A 12,046-nucleotide genomic window follows, 5' to 3' on the forward strand; every position below is an offset into this window, starting at 1 on the left:
ATTCCAAAGCGTCTTACTTTGAGAGAAAATTTAAAAATATAGCCATAAACATGACCTCACAACAGCATTAATCAGGCAGCATTCATAATTTCAAGCAGCTGCACTGAAAACTATTAATTCTGATGGACTCCATTCACTCTTATGGCTCTGTTTATTTCACTGATCTGGTAGCAGCTCTCTAATTTTAAATCTGAACGTCTAACTCGACTCAGAGGGACAATTAATAGAAGCATCTTAAGGTGGATTACTGTCGACTGAGTCTGTATAATTAGTACAAAATTAGAAAACCTCAGTGTGACCTATAAAATAATGAGCATAAACTGCATCTGGAGAGGAAAACCGCATTTAAATTAAACATATTTTGCCCTTTTTCGGCAAATGAACCAAAGTTTCTCTTTTCTTCAGAATGCATCTTTCTTAATTTTCAGCTCAGATTTATGCAAATATGGTTAAGTTCAGTATAACTGTATGACTCCTGGTTTTATGCTTTATTCTAAATGAGCTGACATGATTTATATCTTCTAACTTTCTCTCTGAGGATAATTTTTAATGGAAATATGTGTGAATTCTCCGCACAGCCTTTGTTTTTAACTCTTGCGTTTGTTGAATTTGTCGGACGACGTCATAAAATCTGTATTTTAGCTTCAGAGCAGCAGCTTGGAAATGGAAGTAACTTGTCGTCTGAATGAGTTTCAATCACTGTTTCATCCTCGTTCTGCTGTCTGACAACAGCAACAGAAAAATCTGTAAATAAGAACAGCTTTATTGTGAGTCCAGCTGTATTAAAATACAATATAAGTGAGCACAGAGAGCAGGAGAGAAGCTAACAGATGCTAACAGCAGCTGAGTTTAGGTTGAACATGAAAACACATTAACCCACCCACTCCTTGTTTACTGGTTTAAAGTAAAGTTTCCACAGAACTCCGACCATCAAAGCTAACGTTAGCCACATTAGCCGCTCAACAAGCTAACACTGTGGGGACTTTACCATCTACTGAGTGTTCAGTTCCTCAGATGCTGTCAGTGCATGAAGACTCTTGTGTTCACTCTTACAGCAGAACATATGGCGAGTTTTTAGACGTTTTAGAGTTTAGCAGAAACAGCTGTAGAAAGTAAATAAAACCTGATGAAAACCACTCAACTGGCTTTATATGGAACATTAAAGAAAGACTGAGTGGATTAAATGGCAACAGCAAAGATTTGAGGTGAAAAGTTTAGAAGGAAGGATTCAAAAGAGCGATCGGGTGTCCAGGATTGAAAAGAAACTGATCTGAGCTGGAAAAGCTTCATGAAAAATGTGTTGTTTTGTTGTTTTTGTTGTGCTGAGAAGTGATCCGAGGACTTGAGCTGTTTATGTCTGAACAAGTTCAGGATTACAGCCGAACCCTAAGAGTTACATCACGACCCTGAGAGGATTAGACTGAAGGAAAAGTCCACTTTTACACACCAGTTCTTGTTCTCATGTTTCATGAAAACGTCGTGACTCAGCGGCTTTATTAAAGGAACCAGAACAGAACAAACAGATCCTCAGCTCAACTGTGTCTTCTCAAGCGTTTTTCTGGAATTGAAAGTGAAAGTAAAATGTTTGAATCATGTTCAGCGTGGCAATTGTTTTGCTTTAGTGTAATGAACATTAATACGACCTCAGTGAAACTTAATATTGGGACTAAATGCTGAAAACATCCGCAGCTTTTAATAATTTATAATATTTTAAATGAATCTTTCAATCATTCATTTATAGAACACTTCATACAAATGATATGTAGAAGTTGAAAGTAATAAAAATGCAATAAAACAATACAAACAACAACATGTTATAAAGTTAAGGACTCAAAAACACAGATTATATAATGAAATACTGTCCTATTTAACACAGGCAATAAGGAAACACCAGATAAGATAAAATGACATAAAGTAAGATAAAATATCTATTATTAAACTATAGATAGGTGACAGGAAAAATAGAATTAAAATTCATAAAAACCAAACAATAAAATAATAAAATGAAGTAATGAACGATAAATTAAACATGTAAATAAGTGAATAAATAGAGAAATCATTAAATAGTTCTGAAAATATAAATATAATTTAATAATAGAATATTTATTTCTATTATTTAATTTAATAATATTTATATATAATTATTATAATTAATAATTCTAATATTAGTTGTCATAATTATAAATATTTATTATAATGTAATGTTTTTCAATTATTTAAGAATATTTAATAAATAAATAAAAATTATCAATTCAATCGAAAGTTTGACTTAAAAAAATTGTAATGTGAAGAGAGGAAATCTTGGATTTTTAGTTTTGTCATGATAAAAATAAAATCAAGTTTTTATTTTACAGGAAAAATGCACCGTTTTTAATTTACATGAACAAATAAAATGTGATTAGATTGGATTATGTGTAGTTTTTACGGTTTCTTAATTTGAAAACTGTCAGTCAGATGTGTTTTGTCCAAAGATCTTCAGTTTTTGTCACAGAGGAGGAAATATTTAATTCAGAAAAAGCTGCAATTAAAAGATTTTGACTCAAACCGACTAAGAATTACTTTCTTAGTCGACAACTAATCAGTTAATCGTTGCTTGACTACCTGTGGCTGATTGGTGACTTTTATTTTGGAATTTCTATGTTTTATTTCCTAAAAGAGAATTTAAAAGTATTTGACGCTTATCTTCTGGATTAATGACCGGAGTGTTTTCATGTGTCTGCAGGAGTACATCATCCGAGTGCAGAGGGGCGTGTCTTCAGACAACAGCTGGCAGGTAAACGCACCAATCACAGCTGGTTACACTCACCTGGACAGGAAGCAGCTGTTTGTTGGTTTGTTTGGCATAAAGGTCAGGAAGGACTAGAAAATATGCAAATTATTTCCAGAGTTTCCGTCTTCTGGCTCCAGTCTGTATGTTAATTCAGTTTATTATGTCCTGAAAACAGGTTTTTGGTTTGAGTTGGAGGAACTGGAAGAATAAATATTAGTTAGAAATGTGCTTCACTTTATTTACAAACAATCCTGTACAAAATATAATCAGAATCAGCTTTAATCATAATCAGCTTTAATGGCCAAGTACGAACACAACATACAAGGAATTTGGTTTTGTTGGTGTCTCCCGAGGAATATGAAAAGAGAATAATGAAAATAAAGAAACTATGAAAAGAGGAAGAGGGGAAGAAATAATAGTAATAAAATAAATAAAATGCAATATATACAGATATTTAAAAGCTAGAAAGGAAGTTAATTAACAAGGGTAATATATACAAACATGAAAACCTGCAAAGAAGTGGACATAATGGATGATTTATGTTTCGTCCTTTGGACAAAACTCACTGCAAACGTGCATCATAAAGTGTCCTTCTGGTTTTATTTTGTTCACATTTATTTAAACCCTCTGAACCCCAAAACCAATTGATGGGTGTGAAAAACATGTAAATTTTTTAAATGACATCCACAGATGACAAAAATGAAATCCTTTTTCAAAGCAAGAAATTGTAAAAACATGAAGAATCATCATCTTTCCAACAGTCCTTGAACTACTCATCTGTCCTGAAATCTGGGAAACAATTTTTTTTCTACATGTTTTATGTTAAAAAAATCACCAAAAACACACAATGTGCTTGAATCAAATTCTGTAAATAACAAAAAATTCTGAAGTCTTTGATGGAAACATGAAGCCTTTAATGACTCAGCTGTGACCAACAATGACATGACAAAAATTCAACGACTTTTCGGCTGAACTGCAGGCAGTGTTTAGACAAATAGGAGAAAAGAGTGGAATCAATTAAAATGCTAAATATCTATAGTGGGTGGAGTCACTATTATTCCAGTATAGATATCACTTGGAACACTTGGACAAATGTTCTTACATGTTGATTTAAAGGTTTTTCAACTTTTTAAAATTAAATATGTAAAGAAATTCAACTGTAGTTTTATCCTTTTTTATGATTTTTATCATTCTAGCTGTATAATTCTGCACAGAAGTAATTTGTAAGTTCTCTGCTCTGTTTCTATAGCGGTGCAGGACTTTATATTGTAGAGAAAAATTAACCAATAGGGAAGTAAAATGAGACATTAGCAAAAAAAAAACACAAGAAAGATTGAAGTTCAGAGGGTTAAAGTTGCAGAAACGTCTACAGTCAGCATTTAATCAACTTTATTTTTGTGTTTACCAAACTTAAAGCACACAGTCGTGAAGCAAATACTTGATTAATTGTGAAATAAATGTTATATTTCCGAGGTTTAAATGGGATTCAAAGATGTCCGGCTGACTGATGTGTGTTTGTTGCAGGTGATTCGACGCTACAGCGACTTCGACGTCCTCAACAGCAGCCTGATGGTGAGTTTATGTTTCACTCGACACACAGATAAAGTGAAGAAAGTTTGAGGTGTTTCTATTGACGTTTGTCAGCTCCTGAACTCAGGTTTGGTCTCAGCAGGAGAACTATAAATGTTTAAATTATTGCTAAAGATAACTAAAGTCTACAAGCTGTGACGTTTTTAAGACTATCTCAGATCTGCACAACGTGGAACAGTAGAGTTTCTATGTGTGTTTAAGGTTTTCTGTTTGGAGAAATCAACGTTCTTTCAGCTCAGCGTTGGCCAGTCCTTCCTGTTTGAGAAAGCTCCGTCTCTACGGAGACAGAACAACCAGAGAGAGAACTGAGAAATTTACTTTTATACAGAACAACACATGAGAATGATAGAAATCATAAAAAAAGAACACGGACAGTTGAATTTATTTGCTCGCTTATTTAGCAAATATTGAAAAAAACCTACAATCAGCATTTTGTGGAACAAATAGACTCTCCACATGCTATTAAATATATATTTTATATATTCTAGATAATGGACTGTTTACAGTTTTAATATTTCCATACTTTCTCAGTCTGAACACTGCCTGCAGTTCAACTGAAACTTTTTGAATTTTTGTTAATTCTCTGTTGGTTGCAGCTGAGTCACTGATGGCTTCATAGTTTTGCTAAGAATAGCAGAATTTTTGTTTTTTTACGAATCTAATTGGAGTAAACAGTATATTTTTGACTTTTTTTTAAACAGGATGTGTAGAATAAATGATTTGGGTGATTTTTCAGCTCAGATGTGATTATTTTTATTTTTTTTATATATATATAATGTGACCTGGGTTCTGTTTTTTGTTCTAGTAATGTTCTACTGAAATCTTTGCTCACGAGTTGTTTTGGGAATTGGACTGAACCGGTGGATCTGCGTCGTATCTGTGTGACTTTAGGTTGCATCTGTACTGTCACCAGGTCACGTAATTTGTGGATAACAGGAAGTTTAAGCAGTTTTTCTGCTGAGGTTTTTCCTGCTCATTTCCTGCCTGATGGATCCTCAGTGACCCCAAACCTCCATCAGCTCCACTCCGATCTAAACGTTTTGTTCTGGTCGACTGTCCCTGATCACCTTCAGTTTTTATTCTCATAAACTCTGGATATTTTAATTGTTTTTTTCCCTCATTATTGTGACATACAGCTACGCATAGTTCAGACAATGCCACTAGTTGACTTCTGAATTATCAGTTTTAATTTGAGCTCAAAGATGGGACTTTTCATGACAGCTTCATATTTTTTTTGTCATATTTCAACTCCCCATTAATCAGAGATTATTTAATCTACTTGTCCAATATTGTAGATTCTGAATTAATGACATGTTGAGAAATAACGCTGAAAATTTCAAGTTTTTATATTTAATATTTCCTGAGACTTTTAGCAACTTACGAAGAAACGTCCCCATGTCATGATGCTGCCACCACCATGCTTCAGACTAATATGTAAATTCAAACAGTGAGAAAAAACCTGCTGAAAGTGGGTCTATGGACAGATTTTTAAAAAGTAGCTTAAAGAGTATTTGATACATTAAGCTAAAATTTCACATATGTCTTTATAAATATCTACAATTTATGCCATGGAAGTTTCAGATAAAGATAAGATAAGATAAGATAAGATAAAGTTCTTTATTTCTCCCCACTCCAGGGGAAATTTACATTGTTACAGCAGCTTATGTAACAGTAGACATAGTGATAAGAATAAAAGAATAATAGAACAATAGTAATAATATTTACAATATATACAAGGGTGACAGATGAGGGTAAAGTGGCTTAACAGAAAAAGTAAAAATAAAGTTTAAAAGTGCAGAGATGTGCAGTGCAAGAATGTCAGTGCAAATTTTATGGTTTGGGGTGGTAATGATATAGTCCAGTTTATGTTAACATCAGCCAGTGATGCTGATGTTGTAAAGTCTTATAGCAGATGGAATGAAGGACCTGCGATAGCGCTCTTTCTTGCAGGGTGGATGTCTCAGTCTGCTGCTGAAGGAGCTGCTTAAAGACCCCACAGTGTCATGCAGTGGGTGAGAGGGATTGTCCATGATGGATGTGAGCTTTGCCAACATCCTCCTCTCACCCACCTCCTCTATGGAGTCCAGGGAACAGTCCAGGACAGAACCGGCCCTCCTGACCAGTCTGTTTAGTCTCTTTCTGTCCCTTTCAGTGCTCCCTGCTCCCCAGCAGACCACTGCATAGAAAATAGCAGACGCTACCACAGAGTCATAAAATGTCCTGAGCAGAGTCCTGCACACTCCAAAGGACCTCAGTCTCCTCAGCAGGTGGAGACGACTTTGGCCCTTCTTGTACAGAACCTCTGTATTGTGTGTCCAGTCCAGTTTATTGTTGAGGTGAACACCCAGGTATTTGTATGTGTCCACCATGTCAATGTCCAAACCCTGGATGTTCACCGGTGCAGTCCGGGGTGTCCTCCTCCTGCTGAAGTCCACGATCATCTCCTTCGTCTTACTGGCGTTGAGCTGCAGATGGTTTCGCTCACACCAGTCAACAAAGTCAGAGATGACCGTCCTGTACTCCCGCTCGTCCCCCTCAGATACACACCCAACAATGGCTGTATCATCGGAGAACTTCTGGAGGTGACAGCTCCCAGAGTTGTAGTGGAAGTCCGATGTGTACAGGGTGAAGAGAAAGGGGGAGAGCACTGTCCCCTGTGGACCTCCATGCTGCTGACTACCACATCAGACACACAGTCCCGAAGCCTCACGTACTGTGGTCTGTTGGTGAGGTAGTCGATGGTCCAAGCAGCCAGGTGACAGTCTACTCCCGCTCCTTCAAGCTTCACCCTAAGCAGAGAAGGCTGGATGGTGTTGAAAGCACTGGAGAAGTCAAAGAACATGACCCTCACAGTGCTGCTGGGTTTCTCCAGATGAGTCAGTGATCTGTGCAGCAGGTAGATCACTGCATCATCCACTCCAATGTTCGGTTGGTAGGCGAACTGCAGTGGATCCAGATACTGGCTCACCTGGGGACGGAGGTTCTTGAGGACGATCCTCTCCATGGTCTTCATCAGGTGAGAAGTGAGGGCCACAGGTCTGAAGTGGTTAGGCTCCCTGGGGTTCCTGGTCTTAGAGACAGGAACCAGGCAGGAAGTCTTCCATAACAGAGGAACCCTCTCCAGACTCAGGCTCAGGTTAAAGATGTGCAGCAGCACCTGACAGAGCTGGTCTGCACAGTCTCTAAGGAGTCTGGAGCTGATTCCATCAGGACCTGCAGCTTTCCTGGTCTTGATCTTTTTAAGCTCACTTCTCACCTGATCAGCTGTTATGGAGAGGCAGAAATTGTTGTAAAAATCACCCGTGTAATGAAGGAAAAAGCTTTTTATTGTTGATAAATTAAAACATATTCTTAATAAAAAGCTGTGTTCTTCAGGTTTGCGGCATCAGCCTCCCTCTTCCTCCTAAGAAGCTGATAGGAAACATGGACAGAGAGTTCATAGCAGAGAGGCAGCGAGGACTCCAGACCTACCTGGACTCCATTACCCAGCATCCCCTGCTCTGCAGCTCCCTGACCGTCAAGAAGTTCCTGGACCCCAACAACTACTCAGCCAACTACACAGGTCAGTTTCACCTGAAAACACTGTACTTTTAACCTGAATGTGGTCATTATTTACATGCAAATGATCACATCAGTTTAGATTAAATATTTTCTCTTAAATCTGGTTTGTTTGTGGACATGTAAGTATGTTTTTGTGCAGTTTTAAACATGTCTAACTGACGAAACAACCAGAGTGACAAAAATGACCAAGAACAGACACAAAACAATCAAAAAGACATACAAAAATGTAACAATAAATCAAAACCAGAAACAAAGCAGCCACAAAAAAACCAGCAAAAAGTCCACAAAAATAGAATTATTCAGTTTTTTTTTTAAGAAATAGTTCATCTGATCTGATTAGCTTGTTATTGAAATATCACATTTTGAATGAAGTCTGATGAGATAAACAACAAACTGCTGCTGAAGCTGCATCTGCAACCTAGAAATGAAATAATTCGTGTGCAGTAAAAGACATAAACTTAGTTATTTACAACCTTACAAAGCTTGCATTAAATATTCCTTCACTCTTAAAGGAGCAGCAGCTGTCTGGAAGTTGGATATGTTCTTGATTTTTAGTTTCACCGTCTTGTTCTGTGTCTTCCTCTGCAGAAATCGCCCTGCAGCAGGTTTCCATGTTCTTCAGGTCGGACCTGAAGTGGGAGGTTCTGGAGCCTCTCAGAGACATCGGTGACTCACTGATTAACATTTAACCTCTGAACTCTGAGGACTTTCTCAGATTTTACTGCTCCTGACACATTTTCATGCACAGTCGACTCATTTTTCACTGCAGTATAAAATCCTGAACCTCTAAGGAAACAGAACAACCACAAAGAAGGAGAGATGAATGTCTTAAGTGGAGTTTAACACAGTTAGAATGACAGAAATTATTAAAAAGGCAAAATGAAAGTTGAATTTCTTTACTTGCTCATTTTGCAAATATCAGCATTTCTCCAGACTCTGTGTTTATCGTCAACCTTCACTGTTTGGTGCATCCAGACAGTTTTTTACTTCGTTAATATTTAATGTCTGAGGAGACGAGACATTTGAACGTCTAAAACCCTCAAGCTGTGACTCTCTAAAACATGATATTAAATGTTGTTTTAAGGCCGCAGACTGCAGTATCTTTGAATAAATGTTAAATATTCTAATGCTGAGCTCTTACTGGCAGAGTTTCAGATGACATGATTTGCTGTTTGCTCTGCATTTTTATTAAATTACAAGAAAACCACTAAAATTATTAATATTTAGCTGCAATGCTACTTATTCTAACAGCTGAAGTAAAGTCTGTTTAAACAATCTGAATTGTTTAACTGAAGCACGCTAACTTTAGCTCACTCAGACTAACACAAACTTTTGGTCAAACCAGATTTTAAGAACTTAGAGTCAAAGCAACAAAATCACTGAGTGTTTAATTAAGCAACAGTGTGTTAAATTGGTGAAGAATTCAACTTTTCCTTTGTAAAACATGATATTTAGTGCCGTTTTAAAACTGGAGTATCTCTGAATAAATGTTAAATACTCTAATGCAGACTTGATGTTTACTTTTCAGGCTGGAGGATCAGAAAGAAATACTTCTTAATTAAAAACAAAGAGCAGCCCAAAGAGAGATATCTGCTGAGCTGGGTGAGTAAAACACAAAGACGGTTCATGTGACCATTAATAAAGTTCTCTTTATTGATGAAAAACAGTTTTCAGTGATTGAATAAATGCCAAAAATTCAACAAGTATGTGAAGACTGTAAATCTGTCACCACATGAATGAAGTTACCAGTTTGATCAAGTTCCAGAGACACAAGACGTTTTATTTTGGTCTATAAATGCCCAATAAATGTCATCTGACTGTTGCTCAGGGACCTCAACAGTTCAGTTTCTCAAAGCCTCCCAGCTGATAAGTAACGCAGTAAAGTTTTTAGGATTAAAATGATGTTATTATTATTATTGGAGGATATTTCTAAAGCTACATGATTTAGTCATTTGTGTGGAATTCCTGTTTTCCCCAAGAAAACACCAAAATAAGATTTCTCTCAGACGTTATATAAATATTAATATAAACTCTGTGTTTTTTTGTGAAGATGGATCTGGGTCCTGATAAGTTCCTGTCAGATAAAGACCTTCAGTCTGCTATGAAGCTGTTCACCAGCCTGTCTGTACGTAAACAATGTAAACAGTGTGTTTGTGTCTTTATACACTACAATACTGAATTGCAATCCCAAAGAAAAACATTATTCACAGCTGCTTGGTATAAACTGTAAAAACTGAGCTAACTGATGAGACAAATGGTTATTATCTGCTTTAAAAATATCGATTATAATGAATTTGGTGGAATAAGAACCCAGCTGACTCCTGCTACAGTTCCTCATTTCAGTGTAAATCTTATTTTCACAGACCGATGAAACATTTAATTCCAGTTATCAGTAACTAAACTCCTCATTCTCCTCCACAGACGCCTTATCTCTGTCCGCTGTTGTTCTCCAGCACCAGCGAATCTTCAGCTCTGCTCATCAGACCCTTCAGTGAGAGAGGATCTCTGAGGGACCACATCTGTAAGGTACGACGAGTCCCAACGATCCAGCAAGTAAACCTGTTTTTATTAGTACCTCCTATGAAGCTGGTTCAACATATCCGGGCTTTGTTTGTGTTAACCAGCTAAACAAAACCTGAAACTCAAGTCAGAGATGATGGGTGGTTATTGATCTTATATAAATAAATATAATATATATATAAATAACCACAACTCCAAATTGTTCCTGTGTTTTCGTGCAAAAACGTCAATTCTGAAAATATTCACATTTAAGGAATTTTCTTTTTACAAAACATCATCAACAACCTGAAGTTTCTTCAGAAAAAATAATTTCAATTTCAGCAACATTCAGCCTCAGTTTATCATTTAACATCACAACTTCCAGATCACAAAGTGTCTACAAAGAAACACAACATTTCGTCACTGATGTCTGGAACTGAACCATAGAGGATTTTATGTCATGATCAAAACGACAAAAATCAGACAAAAAAAAAAACTACAGAAATGGAACACAAAATGTCAAAAATGAGTCAAATGACACAAAACAAAACAAAAAAGGAGACAAAAAATTAGACCAAGTTGCAAAGTGACAAAAAAATGGACAAAAGTGACACAAACGAGACAACAAAATGACAACAAAAGAAACTAAATGACAAAATAGACAAACGTCACAAGCGAGACAAAAAGCCACAAAATGAGAAAGACGACAAAACAACGAATAAAGCGAAACACAAAATGACAAAAAGAAGACAAAAAACACAAGCGAGACAAAAAAGGAAACACAAAACAACAAAAATGAGAAACCAGATGACAAAAACATGAGACAAACGACAAAAGCCAGACAAAAAACAACAAAGACAAGACAAAATATTGCAAAAATGAGACACAAAATGACAAAAAAACAATGAACAATCTAGTATTTTACTTTATGATCCAAACAACTTGTCATGGCCTAGAAATTATTTTAAATTTATAGTTTTACTAATTTACAATCTGCAGTTAATGTCTTCTCTGGAATTTCTAAACTTTACAAACTCGTGTTTGACAGCTTTGATCTGTAGTCAGACGCTGATGGTAAAGAACAGTTGGGTGTTTAAATGCATAATAATGTCCTGATTTCCTGTTCCTGGTCCATTTTTTGTCTTCTGGAACGTCCTTAAAGTGTAAAGTTTTGCCTCCTTTTCTTTGGTGACTGCAGGTGAAGCCCAGAGAGAGTTACCTGAAGAAGTACTGCAACCCGAAGAAGAGTCAAGGCCTGGAGCTGCCACACATCAAGCTGTACGGCCGTCAGATCCTGGAGGTAAAAACTCCTCCACAGAAACCGGCCACACCTCTCAGAGTGGAACTAACCCGTCGCTCTGTTTGTTCGTTCAGGCCCTGAAGCTCCTCCAGGATGGCGGCGTGTTTTACGGCCACCTGCACACGTCCAACGTCATCGTGGACGAAGGCGTGTGTCGACTTATGGACGTGGAGAACGGCATGCTGGGAGTTCCCTCAGCGCTGCGACCGGCCTTCACCCAGCTCAGGAAGATCAACGTACGTTTATACAACTCAACTGCATTACAAAAATTATATCTGATCCATTAAAATAGTGTTTTTGGATAAATTCTCTCATGTTTCTGGTTC

At 36.8% G+C, this 12,046-nt stretch overlaps 1 protein-coding gene across 4 annotated transcripts in view; it reads left to right on the forward strand.

Annotated features, from left to right (window-relative positions):
• pxk (PX domain containing serine/threonine kinase) overlaps nucleotides 1–12,046 on the forward strand; it is a 29,442-nt gene that overhangs the window by 1,599 nt on the left and 15,797 nt on the right. For all 4 annotated transcript variants that reach the window (XR_008601711.1, XM_023280256.3, XM_023280259.3 and 1 more), the window contains exons 2-10: nucleotides 2,723–2,773; nucleotides 4,295–4,342; nucleotides 7,736–7,922; nucleotides 8,510–8,587; nucleotides 9,450–9,523; nucleotides 9,972–10,046; nucleotides 10,343–10,447; nucleotides 11,619–11,720; nucleotides 11,795–11,956. Coding sequence is in view for 3 of the 4 variants with exons in the window: in XM_023280256.3 (XP_023136024.2) it covers nucleotides 2,723–2,773; nucleotides 4,295–4,342; nucleotides 7,736–7,922; nucleotides 8,510–8,587; nucleotides 9,450–9,523; nucleotides 9,972–10,046; nucleotides 10,343–10,447; nucleotides 11,619–11,720; nucleotides 11,795–11,956 (882 nt within the window). In the remaining variant the exon portion in view is untranslated. The remainder of the gene's footprint in view (nucleotides 1–2,722; nucleotides 2,774–4,294; nucleotides 4,343–7,735; nucleotides 7,923–8,509; nucleotides 8,588–9,449; nucleotides 9,524–9,971; nucleotides 10,047–10,342; nucleotides 10,448–11,618; nucleotides 11,721–11,794; nucleotides 11,957–12,046) is intronic.

Source organism: Amphiprion ocellaris, chromosome 5, assembly GCF_022539595.1.
Source record: "Amphiprion ocellaris isolate individual 3 ecotype Okinawa chromosome 5, ASM2253959v1, whole genome shotgun sequence".
In the NCBI taxonomy this organism is placed as follows: domain Eukaryota; kingdom Metazoa; phylum Chordata; class Actinopteri; family Pomacentridae; genus Amphiprion; species Amphiprion ocellaris.